Raw genomic sequence first — 21,334 nt, 5'->3', positions numbered from 1 at the left:
TTATTCTGATACATACATGTTGATAACAAAGGATAGGGTTTTATTGTGTATAAGAAGGGGGAATATCAACAGGTGCCAAATAAAAAATAGATTTAATCAATAATAATCAGTAAAATATACCTGGAAAAAAAGTCTGTGTGTGCTGAAAACCGTATAGAAATGCAATTGTGTCTAAAAATGTTAAATGAATACACTCAGCCAGCAGTGGCTGAATGGGAGAGTGAACTGATGATCACAGGTGGTCGAGAGAGAGTTGAAGAAAATGTGTTCAGCCAATCAGAGGAGAGGCGGAAGTCGTTTTCAACCAATAACGTACGAGTTCAGAGGTTCGACCTGATTTACCTGCGGTATGAGATGTTACTGTAACAATATAAACAATGAAAGAAGCGTTTTCCTGCCAACAGTGTGTGACATAAATGTCTGAGTGTGACACAAATGTCTGAGTGTGACTTCGTTTCCTGTGAGTGACAGGCGGTGTGTCCGTGTGTGTGTGTGTGCGCGTGTGTTACTGTATATGGTGCAGCATGAAAGCGCTGAGGTTTGGGCTGACACTTGTTCGACAGTAAGTTCATTAAATTAATTTTAAACTACCATATATTCATGTTAAATACGTTGCTAATAATCTGTGTTGTGGACCTGACTATGTTCACATAAACAGAGAAAACTGCTGTGGCATTAAATGTCGCTCTCTCTCTGTGTGTGTGTGTGTGTGTTTTAGCTTCATGCTACATTAGCAGGTGTCACGTGTAGCTGCTAACATCACCGGCACACTGATAATAGTCAGTCGTGTAGCGTCATAACAAACTGTAAATAAGAACAGTTTCACACACAGCCAGCAGGAAATATCCGTGGTAAATGCAAGCGTTTTCAATATATGACCTGATACCCCCTGATATAAACTTTATTAAAAAAAGAACAAGTGTACAATCTACCACCATTTATGGACCACCGTGTTTTTACAGAAGCCCACAATGGACAAACTAATAAAAGTTTGAGTTTTGATGCTACTTGAATTGATTAATTGGTTCTGCAACATATTGACAGTTATATTCATGATATTTAGCTAAACATGCAATTTCACCAATAAATGTTGCTGAATTTAACACATTGTACCTTGAAATATTCATAAAATTCAGGCTTTAGAAGCAATCCTAAATGAATCAGGAAAGCAGCTCTTTAACATTTTAATCTTTAAGTAAAAGCTTTTTTTCCCCTGACTTATCTAGGTGACACATAAAACTGTACATCAGGACATTTTGCCACCTCGTAATATGAAGATGCAACCTCATCGCATCACTGTAAGCCACCACCACATCATATTTTTATATTAAAGTAGATTTTTCTTTCCAAGAAGAAAGACCATTATGCTTGGAAATGGAAATATTGTTTTATATTCCTCTTTGAGGACTATCTGCAGTACCTCCAAGGCCCACCTGTGGGCCACAGTGGTTTATTTATGGTACCATTCTATCTTCATTTCTTTCATTTCCTTAATTATTTAAAGAAAGTTGGTAATCCAACAGTAAGGACTTTGTCTTTTCCTCCTAAATTTAATACCTACAAGCAAGTAGAAGATATCACCCTTGGCCTCACAATAAAAACAAAGCAATAAAATACAAATGCACAAACCTCTGCTATGGCTGCTTAAGTTACCGTGTAGTGATTTCCACTGATATCTAATAATCTACAATCCCAAATAATGTCATCAAAATTCATTCTTAACCTTTTTGAGCTCTGCTGCTCGCAGACAAACACAAATACAAAACCATAATCTCATTGGCAGAGGTAACAGAACAACACAACCACTGTCACACAGGCGCGAGAATTTGTTTCTCACTGTTCTAAAGTAACAGGACCCAGGTTTTGACGTCTATCTAACTGAATGTGTGTTGAGCAATACACTTTCAGAGCAGGATTAAGATACAGGATATTCTTGAGAAGTAAAATGAGCATGACAGTAAATCCTTTGTTGGAAATTTGAAAATGTGTTTTACTTTGATGCAAAAACACACAGAAAAGCTCTGCCACTTTATTCAAACTTAAACTGTGACCAAAGAGATGAAATGATCACTTCTCTACATGTTAATCAAACAAGAGGTTTGATACTGGAGTCTTCTTTAATAACTGTTTTTGTCGTTGTGTTTTGCAGTGGGGAAACACACTACAACAAACAAGGCCTTCTGCAAGGTTGAGTATAATCCACAATATCAGTACAAATTTAAATCATTGCAACTATGTAGGTCTCACTCTGCTGCATTTCTTCATCTCACATTTATCCCCCTCCTCATTTCTCACATCTCAGGCCAGGCGATCGATGCACCTCTGTCTGACATCGGGCTGCAGCAGGCGGAGGCTGCAGGTATTTACCTGAAAGACGTCATGTTCAGCAACGTCTTTGCCAGCGATATGCTACGAGCCAAACAGGTACAGTGCTCTAGTTTTGTATTGGGATGATGTTGAAGATGAAAAATGACAAATTTAGTAGGTTTTCTATTTCCTGTACATTTTCTTGTATGCTTTAAATCCATTTTTATCTTAATGCCTCACTTTGTAAATGGAAATTGGCAAGGACAAGAGTGTAACGTGTAAATAAATGATTGTTTTTGTGTGTGTTTTTTTTTTCCTCCAGACTGCTGAAACAATAATGAAACACAATAATAGTTGTTCCGGTCTCCAGATGTCATGTGACCCCTTGCTTAAAGAAATAGTGAGTGTCACCAAACAAAGACAACAAAGACATGTACTTAATGTCTATAAATTGCTGTAATGTATGGAATAAATGACTCTTTCAGAGCTTTGGAACAGCAGAGGGTGGACGAGTGCAGGATGTGAAAGAAATGGCCCGAGCAGCCGGTCAGACTTTTCCAGGCTTCACTCCTCCAGAGGGAGAGACTCAGGAGCAGGTGAGACACAAAGTGGTGGGTTGTTTTTTTAAAATCGATATTAACTTACTAACCAAAGCTGAAAAATATATTACTATTTCATTTTGTACATATCATTTTGGAGTTTGCGAATAAACTACAGTTATATTAGGTGAAAAGAAAAATGGTCTGGTGGTGGATATCTCAAAACCTCAGCACTTAAAAACAAAACTATTTCAAATTCATAGTAAATACTATTCTTCCCATTACTATTATATAATATTCTGCTCAACCTGTCTTTTTTTAGTTGTGAGTTTAAAGGATGAGATTATCAAGGCTTTTATTCAAAGTTTTAACTTTTTTCTGCACATTTACATCCAGTCATAGTTATTACTATTACAATATTAACGATTACTTCTGTTTGATTTAATTATCTACCTCTGAAGCTATAAAATGCATTTATTTCTGTTATAAATATGTGTGGCTTGTTCAAATAGGGTACAAATCAGTTTGTATAATGATTAATAACACAATTATACAAAAGTAGGTCGCTTATAAGCAGTAAGGACTGTGTGTTTATAGATTTTGTACATTTACTTGCAGATTTAATTTCATTTATGGCTTTTGAACAGAGGAAACTGAGAAACTAGAAGACCCGTAGCCTGTGAAACCACAACTATTTAAAAAAGTAATTATTACATACAATGTCAATTAAAATTCCACCTCACAAAATATCTTTCTTTCTCTTAGTTGTGAGTTTAAACGATAAGATCATCGATGCTTTTTGAAAAATGGAACTGTCACTACAGAAACGACATTAGATTTGTCTGCACATGTGATGTAATTCGCACAAAGTACCACTAGGTGGCAGAAAAAGCTAATCTCCTGATTGAACCACTGTCTCTGCAGGGATGTAAATGCAGTCAGTGTCATGGCCTCTTTGCATCCACTTGACATGTGTGTGTTTCTTGTGCATCTGCTGAAGCAGTTGGCGGGAATTAAAGGTGGGGTTGTGGGTCAAAGTACATAACCAAGTGTGTGCGTCACAGTCTCTGATTAAAAAGTCACCACTTAGCTTTGTGTTATGTGTGTTAGAGGCTGTGTGAGTGGACCTGCTGTGGGGGGGAGGGGGTTGTTCTATTTCAGCGATACCTCGCCAGGCTTCATTCATTAGATCTTAGCTTGGATGTTAACTCTAGTTAAACCCAGTACGTGACCTGCACATGACGAGGATGATGAGGATGATGATGATGCAGGTGTACAAAGATAGATTTGACGTAAGCACACAGCGCCCCAATCCCTTTCAGCGAGAGGCCTCCCTCCCTCTACAAGTTACAGATTGTTGCATCAGGGTGAAACTGGAGTTGGCATGTGTGTGTGTTTGTGTTTGTGACAGGAAACGGTTGTGATGTTCCATGTTGTGTTGTGTTGAACCGGATGACCTTTAACTTTTAAACCCCTTCACATTTGCATGAAATCACGTCTCATTATGTTGACAGCATAGAAACAAGTGAGGTGACAGACTTCTGCTCTGTTCAGGTGAAGGAACGGGTCAAAGAGTTTGTGGAGAAAATGCTCCAGCAGGTTGGCGGTGAACACTGGGGACAGACGGACAGAGAGGAGGACGAGGCGCGCTCGTCCACGGCGGAGGGGAAGCCGGACGACGGCGTCAGGGGCGTCCCGGTCCACGCTCTAGTCGTCACTCACGGAGCCTACATGTGCGTGGCAGTGCGTTACTTTGTGGAGGAGTTACATTGTTCTCTGCCTCAGGGTTGTGACGTGGCAACAATGTTCTCGTTGAGTCCAAACACCGGTCTCTGTCGGTTTGTACTCACCGTGAGAAAAGAGGGCGGCAGGTTCACATTGTCGGGGATCCACTGTGTGTTTGTCCACAGGGGAGACCACGTTAAACAGTTATAACAATCGTTTTTATTTCAATAGCACTTTTTAAGCTGGAGCACAAAGTGTTTCCCAGATGAAATTATGTACAGAATAAAATCATAAGGAGAAAACACTCCCTAAACTGATAACTGAAAACAAGAACATGAGTTTACACCAAGCAGCACTCAGCCCATACTTCAATAGATGATAGCTCATTGTCATTAAATAGATAATAAAAAGAAGATAATTATTATATAACATGTCACTAGCAGGGGCAGAGATGAGGAAGAGACGGACAACAAAAGACAACATCCAACAAAGTAGCTCAAACCTTAATATCTGTGTATGTGATATTACTAAAAGGAACAAACCTGCCCACCTCCAATCTCATGATGCACTTCATGCTTCCAAATCTAAATTAATCCCCTTAGGGAAATAATTTCTCTGCATTTGACCCATCCTAGAATTAGGATCAGTGGGCTGCCACACTGAGATAGCACCCGGGGAGCAGTGGGGGTTGGGTACCTTGCTCAGGGGTACCCCAGCCCTTTTGATCTGGTGGGGACTTGAACTGGCGACCTTCCGGTTACAAGCCAAGTTCCCTTTCCACTTGGCCATGGGCTGCCTTGTCATGCTTTTCCATGTTATTTTAAGGCTTTTTAAGAATACTTAAGAAACGACTTATATGAATTATGTGATGAAGATAACTGCATCTTCATCATTGTATGCAGTGACCTAAAACAAAATATTTTTTCAGTATTGCGGATTTAAATGCAGATTCATGATTTGAGCAGTTTCGCTTGACCTCAGGCTGTGTAAATGTGTGTGTGTGTTGCAGTGCGATGTCATCACTCTGTGTCAGTCTGGTTGTTCATTACTGTAAACGTAGGCAGCTTTGTAATCTGATGAGTCCGTGTTTCTATATTTATCGCCCAACAGTTGACAGATTTTTTTGCGTAGGAACACGGAGCGGAACTGCAGCTCTGTTGACTTTGTGCAAATCAGTGACTCCTTCATTGTTGTGAATTAACAAGGACAATCGCGTGTCAAGACCTCATGTTTTCCAGAGGTGCGTGTTTTCTCTACTGCACTTTTTCCACTCTCAGTGTGAAGCAAGAAGGTCGCCGGTTCGAATCCCGGTTTTCTCCCACAGTCCAAAAACGCAGAGGTTAATTGGACACTGTGAATTGACCGTAGTGTGTGAATGGTTGTTTGTCTCCGTGTGTCCATCCTGTGATGGACTGGTGACCTGTCCAGGATATGACCCCATCTTTCCCCCATGTGTCAGCTGGAATTGGCTAAATAAAGCAGTAAAACTATAATCTGTTAGTCTTCATGAGATTATAATGTCCTGTTGGAGTTTCCATAGCAGTGGATTCTACCGTGATCACTTACTCTAATTATTTTATTCCCACTGACATGAACAACTTAAACAAACACTCATACTTACATACTTTTGTGTTGTTTTATGCTGTTTATTTTCATGGTTTTACCAAAAGCTATCTTTGGGATTTACTGCATGTTGAGTTACAACAAAGACAATTCTGATCAAGTGAAGAAGCACCGATTATGTCCTGTTTTGACATGTAAACAAAAAAATAAAGAAAATATTCTATTGGCAGCTTGTTTAAACAACATCAATTGAACAATCCTTATTCAGAATAAGGTCACCTGTCAGGTTGTTGGTTTCCTCATTATAAATATTGAAAAAACAGTATCTGAGACTTGTTTTAAGTAGCTTCAATGAACTTGTGAACATCAGAGAGGAAAGGAAACGAGACCCAGATTCTTTTAATTCCCATATGAAAAAGAAGTTACTTTTATCTGAGATCTGAGCTTTTTTTTGGTGATAGACTTGAAATAAGCCTAGAGTTGCTGCTGTGTAATGGAGATGCTAATGGGAGCAAAAAATGTCGTCTCCAAATCAAATTCACTATCAGACAAAAATACAAGTAGACAGGTAACAGAATAGTAATAACCATTTATTTATTTCCATATAATACAACATGAAATGTATAAATAATAAAACAATAGACGAGAAAGAAAGTAATTTCAATACAAACACATTTCAATAAATAAATACCTTTTTTATTATTGCTGTAACTATTGGTGTCCAGCACCTGACATTATTTGATTCTGTTAATGAAAATATTTTTTGTGTTTTTTACACCAGTATGCACTAGATTTATGTATAAATATTCATAATTACTTACAGATTACTTACAGCATTTTTTTTTCTTACATATGCAAAATAAACATTGCCCCATTCTGGTCAAAAGGTTTAAAATTTAACTGACAAAGGAGGTGAAAGAACTTTGGGACTTCGGCCCAAACTCGCCTCACGATTATGTCGAATGTTGCCAAACTTCTCCTGCATTCCGCTGTTCAAACAGAGCCGACTACCACTGTGATGTAACGAGGTTCGTGAGAACATTACCTGGCACGATAGTAACATTAAAAACAAACAATCAGAACAAGATTTTCTAAAAGAAATCTCTTTTTTGTCTAAGACATGTAATGCGCTCATGTGACCTCAGGTAATGACAAACCAGCCTTGAATGTGGGCCTCACACTCCCCCATATGTTATTCTGTGGCTCTCGCTGAAAACTGCAGTCCACAACTGCATGGACAACGTCGGTCCATGCTGTTAAAACATACATCAGTGAGTTTTCCGAACTTTAAAGCGTCCTGTTTGTTTCATTTCCATGTTCAGTATCTTATTCATGTTCTGCCTGGTCTGCGATATTAGTCTTGACGGGACTGACGGGGCCGTTTGAGTGTAGGACGCGCAGGGGGTCGTCACACGAGTTGATGGTCTGCTTGGACACGGCGCCGGCCTGGTCCTGCTCAGGCTGCCCGAGGGATTCTTCCTTGTGGTCTTTGGCTGAATGTGAGGGAAGCGTGTGTGTTCTTAAAGGGTCGGAGGGATTCACCTCCTCGCTCCTTCTCTGCCTCTTTACCAAGGGACCCAGGAATCTGTGCAGCAGAGCCGAGGAGTCTATAGTTCGCTCCAGTTTGAGCAGCTTGCCCCCACTTGCAGAGTAAAACGTGTCATAGTGGCTCAGCAGGTCTAAAAAAATGTGCTGGAAGAGGCAGTCCTCTTTGTCCATGTGCCTCTGTTTGGTGGGGGTGGGGGGGGGGGGGGGGGGGGGGTGAAGGGGCAAAAACACACAATTACTTTTTATTTTTCTTCCCACCCCCTTGCAGCAATTTACTGGCTTCATTGAAAAAGTTCTCGTTAAATACTCACAGAGACGTACAGCTCTTTCTTTAGGTTCATACAGAGGTACCGTTGTCTTCTCAAGTCAAATATTGACACAATGTTGCTTGTATCTGTTGTTACTGGCAAAACAACTGTGAGAAGAGAAAAAAAAAGGGTTCAAACATTTTCTCGTTGGTCACCAAGTAATAGTAATATTAACATATTCACTATCTATTGCATATGCAGTGTGTTTATTTTATTTGTACAGCAACATTCCTTGCAGCCAGAATTTCTGTTATTTTTGTTTTGTATTGATGATATGATAAAAATATGATATGCTTTAGATTCATAAATGATTTACCCTTCACGATGCAGCTTATACATTTCATTTGTCGAAACATTTTTATAATTTTTACATGCACATATCTGTAAAGAAAGATAATACACTGACAAATTCAACTAAAATGGAAACAAAAGTCAGTGCACATACTTTTCAATAGGCTTCATTCCCTGAGATTAATTAAACAATTTGTTTTTAACCTCAGGCAAACCTTACCCAGATATTTTCTGTGAACCCGTTTTATTGATCCGCTTAGTTCAGAGTAAAAATGTCCCGTGTCAGCAGATGCCCCTCCGATGTGCTGATGATGATGATGATGTGGAAGATGCTCTGTGTCCTGGACCCTTGGTCTACAATCCACCATTACAGACACACACACACAGGCAGTCAGGGTGAGCGAGAAGAACGCCGGTCTCATGTTCAGCGGAGGGGATGCTGTCCTCTCTTTGCTCTCTTCACTGTAGCTGCGTGAATGCCTCGGGGATCGTGTTTGTGTGGGCAGATAATGGAGGAGGAGAAAGTCCAGGCGGTCTATTTAAGCAGAGGGTCGATAAACTAACTGGCTAACTCATTTACAAAATGACTCAAAGGCTGCCTGGTTAAGGGTTGGAATTCATGTTGGCTCCAACCAGCGAGACACAGTGTTGAACGATGTGCATGAAGTACTTTTTGTTTCTGCCAAGGTAGGCCATCATTATTTAGTCTTTGCTCAAACTTTGTTTAAACCGATAGAAGATACGCAGAGACTGTTTTAACTTCAATTCAGTCCATCTTTGTGTGTGTGTGTGTGTGTGTGTGTGTGCGTGTGCACTTTAATCCAAATTAGTTTTTAACCCTAATCGTTACCACAGGTCAGTACAATTGAGAACAGAGTGAATCACTGGTGAATGTTGTGTCACAGCTGAGTGACTCAGTTAATTACTTGCCCACACTTCCACAGACTGCACCTCCCTATACGCACATCCTGTACCTGTCTTTGTCTGAACGCTGTGCAAACTCATTCATGAAGGTTTGACCTCATTAAAAAAAAACAGTTCTTCTTTTAGTGAAAACCTGAATAGCTGAGATTAAAAGATTGTAGGTTTTTGAGGTGGAAATAGTACTGAGCTATTCTACTCAAATAAAAGTACCACTATTTTGCTAAACTTTTACTTAAGTGCAGGTAAAAGTACTGGTCTAAAAATGCACTCAAGTTAAAGTTAAAAAAAAGTATGTTGTTTAAAATGTACTTTTGTCATTTCTGACAAAATACTAACACAAATAAAAGGTACTTAATTGTTAGTTTGTTAATTGTTAATTAAAGGCAAACCTTTGCAAAATAAAGTGCTGACAAAATAAAATATGTAAACACATAATGTATCAGTCAAAAGGGGTCAAAGGTCACAAATTCTTTAACTTTCTCACTCACTCAGGGACCTTAATAAGCGCCACTTCACCTGTCCTCATTATTCACCTGTCATCATTATTCACCTGTCCTCGTCATTAAATACAATGTATTGTAAACAGAAGTTTCAAGAAATTCTAACTAATTTTATTAATGTGGATTATTTTGAATTGAATACTCCAATATCCACCTGTATGTAATGTTATTTTACTGTATATAGTTATGTGCAGGGATTTTATTACATAGACAACCCACAAAATAAGTGTTACCACAATTTGCATTAACCTTTGTTTCAGTTTCAGTTTATTTTCAGTCGAGTATTCGCTTGACCTTGTTCTGTGTGTGTTGCTAAGCTCCGCCAGAGGGGGGCGCCACCTACCAAGTCATGGTAATGCACTGAGCATGACTTTGGCTCAAGGTTTAACATTTTCCCAGGCTCTCATAATGAATGTCCCCAGTTATAAAGCACATCAAGACAATTCTTTTTTTTACAAAACATCTTTTATTATCATCTCAGGAATACAGTCGACTGCTGTGCACAGCACATACGTACAAAAATAAAAGGAAAACCATTTGTAATATAGTATTATTATTTTTTTTATACTTTACTCATCATATTTTTTTCAGAAACAAATGATTGGAGAAGTCTCTTGTTTCAAACTAATTTACAATCATTTCAATAATCGGAACTAAGGCAGAAGGTGAGGTATATGTTAAAAAAGAGGAGGGGGGACTCAGAGGAAGCACTCTCCCCTCAGTGCAGGAATAGAAAACTGAGAGAGAAACACAAAAGGCTGCTGGCACACAGGGACACACACTCTCACACACACACTCTGATCCCAGATCCTTACACACACACACACACACGCCTCCCTGCGAACCAACACATTTTAAAAACCAGCTGAACAAGTATGAGAAGCACAATGGCAAAATCCAGACACTGGATCCTTAATGAAAAGTGTGACACACATACCCAGTCCATTCAGAACTCCATATAATGCATAATGGGGAATTAAGGAAGTAAGGGTTTTACTGTTGAAAGGTGATATTTCTGTCATATTTAACCATGAACAATGGACCTTCTCTCAGTTACTGCCGTGTCATAAAACCTGCTCTGCCTCCGAAAAACACCGCGCTGAAGCTTTTACAGCTCGCGAAAAAGGATAATATTCCTCCTCGTACAGACTTTGAGTCCTCAAGCTTTTTATGAGTGAATCTGACACCGAGTTCAAGAAACAATCTCAAGTTCAGTTCGCACAATATCAACTCGCCACACGCCTCTGCGAGCCGGCGTGACTTCAGCCTTAATCGACCACTCAAAACAGTCGGTCGTTGTGCTGACAGTCTCGTGTCCTCCATAACATAACGACCATAATAATAATAATAACAATAATAATAAAGTCAAATAAAAATACAGTAACGGGTGCTTTCGATCGCACATTTTGATCAAAGAGAAAGAAGAGAAACTATATTCACCTCGCCCAGTTAATTGCACCTTTTTATATATATATATTTTTGGCAAAAACCAATTCCTCGCTGCGACTAAATTAACAAAGACATAAGCTACGAGTGATTATTTACTGATCATAGTGATGTGATAAAGGCTGATCAGTCAAAATGTGTCAAAAACATTAAAAAATCTCCGGCAAAACAGATTTTCTGATTGCATTTCAGCTACATTTGAATGAAAACATCAATTCATACATTTTTGCGATCAAACTCAAATCCTGATGAGGTCTGACCATGTGGGAGAGTCGTGAAAACATGGCAGTGACCACCGGGAGGCCTAATGTCGAGATTTCAACTACTCTGATAAAAGAGAGTCTGAGAATCTCTTTCACGACCAAGAAAAATGAGTGAATCAGAACAGAAATTGGAACAGAAATTGAGAGCTTGTTAATCAATGTGGGGGAAATCAGGAAAGCATTTGCATCACATCCACAAACAGAGTTGCTCTCATGAATCACAGTATTCAGCCTGTCACTCCGGAGCCTCTTTCCTGGAAGCATTTAGATTCTTTTGCTGCATTCACTCGCAGCTCAAAGCTCACACTCGCTCCCTCTGGACAGACGTCCTTCAGATGCCTCTGCGTTGATGTTTTTCCCTCCCTGACGTTTTTTCTAAATAAAAATCCTGCCCCCTTTTGACAGAGACAGAAGAGAACCGCAGCTCGCACACTCAGACAATGCTCCATTATTCCTGACTCAGCATAAATTCACCTGATACCATCTCAACTGTAGCTCCGGCAGAAACGGAACATGACAGGAGCGAGCTTCGTCAGATAAACACACACACACACACACTTACTCACACTGCACATTCGTCTCTGCTACTTTCACAGACGCCGGAGCTTCAAACCGTTTGCTCACAGACATTTTGTCCGTGCGTTACAGTAATATTAGACGGGGCGGTGAGGTAAAATACTGTACGATCACATAAATCTGTAAAGAGCCACTCACTCACAGTCTGACAGGTAGTTTGCTATTTACAGAATATTGCAGGTCAAGTTCCCGAGAAATCCATCAACATCGTCAAGATAAGTTGCAAACATAAGACCTTATCTATTCAAAACAATTGACATAATATTTGCAATTTGACCAGAACTGGATAATCCCAGCCATTAATCACTGGTGTCCACTCAAATCTGTGATTGATCATCTGTTTTAACATAAATTATAATATTAACACCATGTTCTATTGAAGAAGGAAAATCTTAAATGCGGTTGTAAATCAAGTGAGAAATTGACAGACTGGTACATCCATCCTGCTGTTGGGCTTCACTTTTCTTTCATTATGTCAATTTTTTCCACGTACAGTCTTATGTTTGTGCCTCACTTCAGCTTTTTAAAAAGACTCTCAATTGCACATTTACAAGATAACTAACCAGTGTCTTTACCAAGAAATAGCCTCACCAGTGCCGAGCTCCGTAAAAAAGGTAATAAACCAAAGAAGTGCCACCTGCATCAGACAGACTAAATCGCTGACCTTGGTGCTAAAGCAGCTCAGATGAACACAGGCAGGAATCCCGTGACCCCGCGCCGACTGTCCGGCCTGACATCAAACGACGAGGGGGCCCCCCGCTGCTCTTACAGTATGCTCAGGTATGTCACCCTGCATTATCCACATCCTTGCCAAGTTAAACAAACAAACCAGAGTGGCATGCAGAATTCAGAGTCCACTGTAGATCACCGCTATTGTCAACCTCACTCCTCGCTCTTTGTCCGCCCCCCTCGTCTCCACAGTGTGAGAGAAGAGAAGCGCAAGAGCAGTTGTTGAATTCAAGTATGGTGTGCTCAGACACATCTCAATGTAACCCTTTGGTTTTTGCAATAGTCCTTTATGACTCGGCGAGCAATCACAACAATGCATAAGTAGCTTAAAAATCTGGGATCAGTCCACGTCGTCCAAATGTGAGTTTGCTGAGGGATTGTTCACCATGAACTCATTGCAGCTCCCTCCGAAACAAACAAAAATGTACATTAATTTTTATTTAACGCAGCAGCCAACTGTCATATTAACATCCGTGCATCGCCCAAAAAGTCCAAAAGCCACTACAGACCAGATCTCAAGGAACAGAACGTGAGGCAGGCAGTAAAGCGAGTACGTTTTCTCTGATGTTCAGCTACAGTGATGTCCCCGACAAGTAACTAGACACACAATTCAATTTAAACATCTCTCAAACCGAGTAAAATCCACGTACATACTGCAACACAGTGTATTTTCACTCATACAGTATCTGATCTGGCTACAAAGTTGGTGAAAGCAAAAACCTGGGATTGTCAAAGCTCCCTTGGACATGATGGAGGTAGGGGGGCAGGGGGTGGGACTCTAAATCTGGCCTTCCATATTAACAAGAGGCTCCACTGGGTCCTGCGCAGCATAGGGTCTCCATTACTTAATTGATCTAATTATGGAAAGAAAAATAAAGTAGAGAAATCTCTGGCCCTCTAGGAATTAGGCCGGTGGTGTCTGAGGGAGTGACGACTTGTGTTTCATTCCTATTTCTGACTTGAGCACCACGTTTCTCACATGCATACATGGATGGCGGGGGGTGGGAGTCGGGAAGGTGGGGGGTCAGCGAGTAGGAATTCAACGACCGCCACCTCATGACAAAGCAAGAAAAACCCACCGCCGTATCTCTAAGTGCTCTCGTTGCCCGGACAGCGGCCGACACAATCAAACACAGTGAGCGGAAAATGTGTCCGAGTTACTGACGGAAAAAAACGTAGAAAGCTCACGCACACATTTCTTCTCCCGCTTCCTCTCAGGTTATGGTACTTTGAGGTAATAATGTGTCCGTTTAATGTCCAAAAAAAGGGTGAACTGTCATCCACTGATGGGGGCAAAAAGACAATTCCAGTAAAAGCACCCATTAAAAAAAAAAAAGTGAGGGGACAAATGATGTCTCTCCATCGCCTTCATATCACAAAAATGATGAAAATCATAGTAAAAGCAGCAAAGAATGGCATTTCCATAGTTTCCTCATACAAAGTGAGCTATACCCAAATATACATATAAAGTTTGAATAAATACTATCAGATATATAGTCGCATTTCTCTCTTTTTAAAAGTCCATGTCGTCTTTTGTGTTTTGTACGTACGTATATTATGACATTAATGTTACCTGGGAAATAATCCACATGTGCAAATAAAGTTTTTTTTTTTGTTATTGCCAGTATTCGCTTTCGTCATATCCGGGGCAGGAAGTGCGTCACAGTCATGGCAGTGGTGGCCCGGTTGCCCCTCTTCACGCGGCCGTGCTTGCTGAGCGCAATGTAGAAGCCTCTGTAGAGCAGAGACTCGTAGGCGTTGTAGTTGTTGGCGAGCATGCTCTCCTTGAACTTGCACTCGTCGCGGAAGACTGTCTGGAGAAGACAAAGGGGGACACAGAGAGAGAGAGTGTGCAGGTTAATGGAAAACAGGGACACGTTTGCAGGTTTGAACATTTGATGACAAAACATGAAGAAAGATTCTGACCAACGCACCAAAACTGAGATGCAGCTACTCAATCAACTTTAAATTAAGTATTATCCGGTTTATTATTAAGTACTATTTTGATGATCAATTAATCAGTTTGAGCTTTTTTTTTTTAATAATCAGATTTTTCAGCTTCTTAACCCTTTAATAGCTAAGCCTCAAAATGCATATTTTAACCATCAAAGAGGCAGAAAATGTCCTGTAACTAAATGCCTTTGTCCATTTTTCCAGAATAACTTTCAATATCTGGCAGTTATTTACAATTTACTGCATGTTAAAATATTGTATTAACAATTTAAAATGAAGAGAAACAAAAAGAAAACTGTAGTTGTACACAAACACCAGATTTTGTGTTGAAATTTGAACTGTACAACACATTTAAAATAACATTTGTTTGAGTTTTTGTCTCCAGAAAATGGAAACTATGCACTGGTGTTTTTCCAACTCTTATTACTATACTCTAATTACTGTAATAACCACACGTTCTCAGCTTTGAGAAACCGTTGGAATTTTTCCGTTAGCACAAACCGTCGCGTAATTACGGTAATGCAATGTGTCGTCTGCGATACACTCGGTATTAAAGGGTTAAATGTGACAAAGAAATCATTCAAACTGAATCTTTTTGGTTCGTGGACAAAATTGGGAAACACTGATCGACTTTTTTCAATATTTTATGGAAATAAACAAGTACCCGATTAAAGTAATCAACAGTTAGTCCCTAAATGTATTGCCACAATAAGCCTGACCATCGATTAAATCAGCTGATGTTTAGCAAGCGTTAGGAATTAATATCGATATCTGATGCTCTTTGTCTTTCATGGACGAGGACGCTGCAGTATAAGCGTCGCATAAAGACAGGAAGCGGAAAACGTAATTGTCCGTCGTTACCGAAAGTTTTCTTTGACGTGTCCCACATACATAAGAACAATCAATAAACACTCCGACTAAAAGACTTTAAGTGCAGTTCCTAAACTACTACACAGTGTGTACATTCATAAAAAACAAGTGTAAAACCAGCATAAAATGAAGTATGATACATGTAATGGCATAATGCGAGAGAAATAAACATGTTTAGTTTCCCCACTGTACCAATACTTTCCCTTCTCTGATTTAAAAAGAGACTGAATCTGGATCTTTGTCATCCAACAACTTCTTTCTTAGAACCATAACTTTCATTGCCCTAAAATATGTCCTTTACATTTAAGTTATGCTGCTCACAAACAGGCAAATCAGCTCCTCCCACGCTCACTAATTCAGACTTTACACCTCATTTAAAACCACAAACTGCTGTGTTTTTCACTTCTTTCCCACACTGTTTTTGATCAGATTCATGACTATAATGTGTGTTAGTTTTGGAGGTGATTTTCATCTGCTCTCTTTAGTCTTTGTCCAGGCCTGCCTAATTGTTAAAGACATCTACAGTAAACAAGTAAACACTCTTTCACTGCGCTCTCCATTTACCCACTCTCTCTGCCCTTTTGTTCCTCTTTTTGTGGGCTTATATTGTCATTCTTTTATTGTGCGTTCGTCCATTTGTGCTGCTGTAGAAACATGGCGGTGCACCATGGCAGCTCGCTTCCTCTGACACCAGTTTTCTCTGCTTCTTTTTCGCCGGCTCTGCCATGATGAACGTCTGAAATAGCGCTAACACTGCCTTGACCTGGCTAGGGTCTGTGTGTGTGTGTGTGTGTGTAGTGTCGTGTGGTGAAGCAACTTTACGAGACCTCCTAGCTGGTTTTCCACTAACAGACAGACAGCCATCAATCTCCCCACTACAAGACATTTAGCCATCACAATGACTCCGAAGTTGTACATATATACTCCATAAAGTCCAAAGGTCCAGCCCGCGGGCCAATCACGGGCCTCGATCAGTTGTTGTACGGCCCACAGCTTCGGTTTTATAATGTATTATTTATGGCCAGGGACGGACTGGGACAGAAAATCAGCCCCAGTCACATGTCATCCCCATTAGCTCAGCTGGTAAAGACTTGTGCTTTGAAACCAGAGTCCCAGGTTTGCAACCCAGCCATGACAGACAGATACATGTGTTCACCTCATATTATGATATCTGACTCCAGGTGTGAAAGAAAGGCAGAAGATGTTTCATTTGTTCACTCATGTGTGGCTTAGATTTGGTTACATTTAAAAATGAGGACAATACACTTATTATAAAACAGTGCATTTGTAAGTTACGTATTAGAGCAAAACTACTAACTTTTTTTTTGTAATATTTCCAAAATAAAGTCGTAATATTATGAGAATGAAGTCGTAATTATTATTCAAGCATAATCTCAGATAATCAGCTGCAACCTGCGTCAAGATGAGGAACGTGGAGCGTTTCGTGAAGATAAATAAAGAAGTACTTGATCTTTTTGTCACATCAGCACCACATTGTCTTCAGCATCAGTACTTTGAAAAGATTGTGAAAGAAACTGAGTTTCTTTGGAAGAAAGAATCACAAACACAGACTTGAAGGAAATTACGACTTTATTCTCAGAAAATTCCGACTTTATTCTCAGAAAATTACGACTTTGTTCTCTGGAAAAAATTATGGCTTTTTTCTTGTAAAATTATGACTTTATTCTTGTAAAATTATGACTTTTGGTTCATAATATTACGACTTTATTCTCAGAAAATTCTGACTTTTTTCTCGCAATATTACATTATTCTCGACAGATTTTATTTTTTTTCTCTTCAGTTTGGCCTTAATACTCCGTCGTAGTAAATAACTTTTACTGTTAAAAAAAAATCTTCACATTATCAAATCTGGCCCTCCCTAAAAAAAGTGCTATAAGAGTTGTAACAAACATCTCATCTAATTCACAAAAGATGTAATATAAATAGAAAAAATCAAATATTCATTTTAAATGAACCTAAGGAAACATTGAACTTAATAGAATCAATAACAGGAGCATTTCAGGTACGAGAATAGCACTGCTATCTCCTCCTTACATAAATTCCCATCATGTAAATCATACACTGAGCTGATAATGTATGACTCACACACTGTACAGCGGCGAACGCTGTCCGTCACAGGACATTTGGCCTAATTCAATCTCTTATCAGATCATCGAGCAGGCTTGCAAGCTAACGCTTCATCACTCATGACCAGATAAGCAGCTCACATTCTGCCTGTCAAATATGTTTGGCCACAGCAAGATAACCAGCAGCCATGTGTCAGCGAGGCCGTGTCCTCCCAGCCCCAAACCCCCCACCCTCACCCTCACCCTCACCATCAGGAACATTTATATATTAAGAACTGTCATTGCCCTGGAAGCAAACTAATCACATCAAAAGGGTTTTTCCAACCATTCTACAAATACACCTTATCACTGATAACATTTCATGTTCAAGGTTGACTAAATGGTTAATTCAACCATGACAAATGTTGTCAAACCGCAAACCTATAAAAAGATAAAGATTAGAAAACATGTGCTATACATTAAATTATACTGCATATTGTTATCTTGTTAATTCAAGGGTGAAATTTTCCTTGGGGTCCATTTTCCTCTTTTCCTAGCAGGGTTGGGTATTCCAGGTCACCTCATGATACGATACATGGCCCATGATACCAATAATATCGCGATACCACCATTCTGTGATAATCAAGGTATCGCAAGACAATCATATAGCGATACATCCCGATATCTGTCTAACGGCAGAAAACAAAAGTGCAGGATTTCTCTATTTATTCACAACATAAAAACTCGTAAAAAACGTAAACTCCCTCTTCTTCAGCCAGGTAACTTCTGCCCAAGTTTCCCCTCATTCATTTGAGCCGCACCACTGCAAGGAGACATGAAGTAGTGACGCCCGGCGAGTGAAACTGGCAGAGACGGTTTACATTAGAGCGCCTTCATTTATTAATTAAAATATCCATATTTGCCCTGGCATATTATTAATCATATTGCACGAGTATTTTCCTCTAAACCTCACCTGAGAACGTTCCTCTGAAAACTGGCAGCAGTGACATCAAACCCATCTGTGACACTGAATTTGTGGGAAAATGTACAGCCTGATAATGTCTTAATGAAGATTCCCACAATTAATAATACGTTTAGATTTACATAATTAAAGGGTGAATAACAGTGTGCTGAGGAATATGAACGCATGCATTCAGATACAAATATGTAGCCGTCACTCGTATAACTTGTATACAATTGTTAATCTTAATCAGTGACAGCAGGACAAAATGCCAATGGTTCCCATGGTTACCATCTTGAGAACAGAGCTAATGCACAATGGCAGTTCAGTTAAAACAAACATCTATGAAGCTCTGATGTTATTGTGTGAAACACAGTGAACTTGTTTTGGTCTGAAATAGAGTTTAGACACTAAAGTAACTTTATTATGTCAAAGTTGTTTGGTGGCTAAAGTGCAGCTGCAGCTGCTGTTGCTAATGTTTGTGTGACTATAGAGGCGTTTGCTAAATAAGCACTTTGCCCTTAAAATCGATTTCCATCTCTGCTGACAGATTCCTCTGCCAGGGGGTTTCCCCTTCTACACACACACACACACACACACACATACAGGTACATAAAACTATCCTTGTAAGGACTCTCCATTCACTTGCACAGCGTTTAACCATCACCAGTTCATGCCTAACCCTAACAACCTAACAACAAGTCAAAGCTGAGCCTTAATCTTCCTCAGTTCTTTAGAAATGAGTTTCTGCCTCATTAGGACCAGGTTTTGCTCTCCACTGGTCAGTGTTTACGCCAGGAAAGATAATAAAAAACATGGACTAAACCCTTGCATCTGTTAACCTCATCATCTCCAACCCTCTGGAGATCACTCAGTCCCTCTGGCCGTTCGCCATGCAGGCCAGTTTCTTTCTATTAACTACAGCAACCTTGGGTTTCACGAAAGCACTTTATAAATCAAAGTTATTATTATTATCATTATTTACCCACAGTCCTCTGCAGCAGGCCTGCTTTAAATGGATGAAATCAAAATGTATAGGTGTAGATGGATGTGCTGACACTCAAAGAGTCACATGACCCCCCCCCCCCCACATATAAAGACACACTACTGCAACTGTGTCCTATTTTATTATCATTATTATTATTGGGGTTTTTTTGTATGATGGCGTTATTGCTGGACAATAAATGAAATTGTGTGCATACCTACCGTTCCGTATAACCTTCCCCGGCTGTTCATTGCGACAAACAACTCACTCCTCACGCCATAGAGGCTCACGACTCCTCTCTCCACCGTGGAGATCTCTATGAGACCTGAACCAGGACAAAGAAACATCACGTTAGATCAAAATCATCATCATCATCATCACAATGACAGAAACACTAACCTATGACTGATTCACTGACTGTGTTCTGTGTGTGCTTGCGCGCGGTGACGCAGCGCAGCGTGTCGAGCCTTTTGTTCTGCGTCTGTCACTCACACACACACACACACACACACACGCTGACGCTCAGGTGCTGCGTCCCAATTAAGCGCAATCTGGTTTATTGCACTACTTTTTCTTTTTTTTTCTTTTTTGCATTGACGTGCAAAGCCATTGGTCTGCGCACCGCCCTCACAGCGCTGCGTAAAAATAAGTTGTGTCTAAAAGCGTCCATACATTCATGTCATGGTTGAGCTTTGGGGGGAGAGGGGGAGGAAAGAAGGTGAAGGAGGAAGAGGAGGAGGAGGGTGTACAGTGGAACTGATGGATACTTGTTTTAATAGATTCAATCATCTTTGCAGTGGAGGAAATTCATCCTCTATCTCTCCACAGATGACAGAGATATGTGCTCATGCAGATGAACAGAGGGGATGCTCCTCCACAGATCCATGCTTATTGACTCTCATCTTCTCTCTCTCTCTCTCTCTCTCAGCTCTCTCTCTCAGCTCTATTGCATTACATTGGTGTCGGTATAATAACTCACTGTAGTGGTTCTCATTATGTGCACCGTTTATCCTGCCGTCGGGGAGGACCTGAAGGTGAAACCCGATGCCCACGTTGCAGTAGAGCCTCCGCACTCTTTTGATGCCCAGCAGATAGTCACTCTCCCAGTTCACCTCCGGTTTCTCCCCGGAGATGCCCAGCACCGAGCGGGAGAAGAGGGTTTCCCAGCGTCTCTCCAGCGAAGTTGCATTCGTCCTGCCGCTCGGTAACGGGTACGCGGACACGACCCCCAGCAGAAAGCCCAGGAGAACCGCCGCGGTCAGTGTCCAGTGCGGCGTGCCGGCCTCGCAGGACATACTGACGAGGAACCTTTGCGCAACGGCCATCCGGTTTACCTTCGGACCACGTGGTCGAAATTAATGACCCTAAAAATACCACTCTTCTTGTTTTGCTTTCTTCGGCATGCTGGCTGAGGGTTATTTTGGGAGCGCAGATCTTCGGGCATGAAACGCAAGCCCCGGCGCAGAGGAGGAGAGGAGACGGGAGAGTGCGCGGCAGAGCTGGAGGTGATGGTGGTGGTGATGATGGTGCTGCTGGTGATTACCATGTTTTGCAGCTCCTCCGCGCCTCTCTCTCTCTCTCTCTCTTTCTCTCTCTCTCTTCCCTCTCCCTCTCTCCCCCCCTCCCTCTCTCTCTCTCTCTCTCTCTCTTGGTAAAGAGTTGAGAAGAAATTGTTATAACCTCTCGCCAAAACGCCTGTTTCAACCTTGCCAGGGAGAGCGCACCTCATCCCATGACATCATGCTGACTTGGTCTGTGGGATAACGCGAGGGTAGAGCGG

The 21,334-nt window shown here is 40.6% G+C and overlaps 2 protein-coding genes and 1 long non-coding RNA gene across 4 annotated transcripts; 1 reads left to right on the top strand and 2 right to left on the bottom strand.

The window, feature by feature from the left end:
- The first annotated feature begins 346 nt into the window (after positions 1-346).
- Positions 347-6,363, top strand: tigara (TP53 induced glycolysis regulatory phosphatase a). Its single transcript, XM_058644980.1, has 6 exons — positions 347-562; positions 2,150-2,187; positions 2,303-2,424; positions 2,630-2,707; positions 2,793-2,903; positions 4,401-6,363. The coding sequence occupies exons 1-6, from the start codon at positions 525-527 to the stop codon at positions 4,779-4,781; spliced, it is 768 nt and encodes a 255-aa protein (XP_058500963.1). The 5' UTR covers positions 347-524; the 3' UTR covers positions 4,782-6,363.
- Positions 6,364-7,692: 1,329 nt separating this feature from the next.
- On the bottom strand, positions 7,693-8,724 carry LOC131469714 (uncharacterized). The gene is made up of 3 exons (XR_009241831.1): positions 8,502-8,724; positions 7,994-8,097; positions 7,693-7,859 (listed from the first exon to the last, which is right to left on the bottom strand). It is a non-coding gene; the product is annotated as an uncharacterized LOC131469714 (long non-coding RNA).
- Positions 8,725-13,364: 4,640 nt separating this feature from the next.
- On the bottom strand, positions 13,365-21,308 carry LOC131469711 (fibroblast growth factor 4B-like). 2 transcript variants are annotated; one of them, XM_058644981.1, is made up of 3 exons: positions 20,534-21,308; positions 19,772-19,879; positions 13,365-14,533 (listed from the first exon to the last, which is right to left on the bottom strand). In XM_058644981.1, the coding sequence occupies exons 1-3, from the start codon at positions 20,877-20,879 to the stop codon at positions 14,289-14,291; spliced, it is 699 nt and encodes a 232-aa protein (XP_058500964.1). In that variant the 5' UTR covers positions 20,880-21,308; the 3' UTR covers positions 13,365-14,288. The 2 variants fall into 2 exon arrangements, with proteins under 2 accessions (XP_058500964.1, XP_058500965.1); XM_058644982.1 differs by having other exon boundaries at positions 19,776-19,879.
- Between the last annotated feature and the right edge of the window lie 26 nt (positions 21,309-21,334).

The sequence above is a fragment of the Solea solea genome, chromosome 12 (assembly GCF_958295425.1).
Source record: "Solea solea chromosome 12, fSolSol10.1, whole genome shotgun sequence".
In the NCBI taxonomy this organism is placed as follows: domain Eukaryota; kingdom Metazoa; phylum Chordata; class Actinopteri; order Pleuronectiformes; family Soleidae; genus Solea; species Solea solea.
The sequence above is the reverse complement of the archived record's forward strand: the minus strand, read 5'-3'. Positions and strand labels throughout refer to the sequence as shown.

Bases quoted from the DNA above. Each gene is read 5' to 3' on its own strand.
- tigara (XM_058644980.1), top strand. From the start codon at position 525: ATGAAAGCGCTGAGGTTTGGGCTGACACTTGTTCGACA. The intron at 2,425-2,629 runs GTACAGTGCTCT...TTTTTCCTCCAG, and splicing joins ATATGCTACGAGCCAAACAG to ACTGCTGAAACAATAATGAA. The intron at 2,904-4,400 runs GTGAGACACAAA...TGCTCTGTTCAG, and splicing joins AGGGAGAGACTCAGGAGCAG to GTGAAGGAACGGGTCAAAGA.
- LOC131469711 (XM_058644981.1), bottom strand. From the start codon at position 20,879: ATGGCCGTTGCGCAAAGGTTCCTCGTCAGTATGTCCTGCGAGGCCGGC. The intron at 19,880-20,533 runs GTGAGTTATTAT...GTCCTGGTTCAG, and splicing joins ACATAATGAGAACCACTACA to GTCTCATAGAGATCTCCACG. The intron at 14,534-19,771 runs GTATGCACACAA...TGTCTTCTCCAG, and splicing joins AAGGTTATACGGAACGGTAG to ACAGTCTTCCGCGACGAGTG.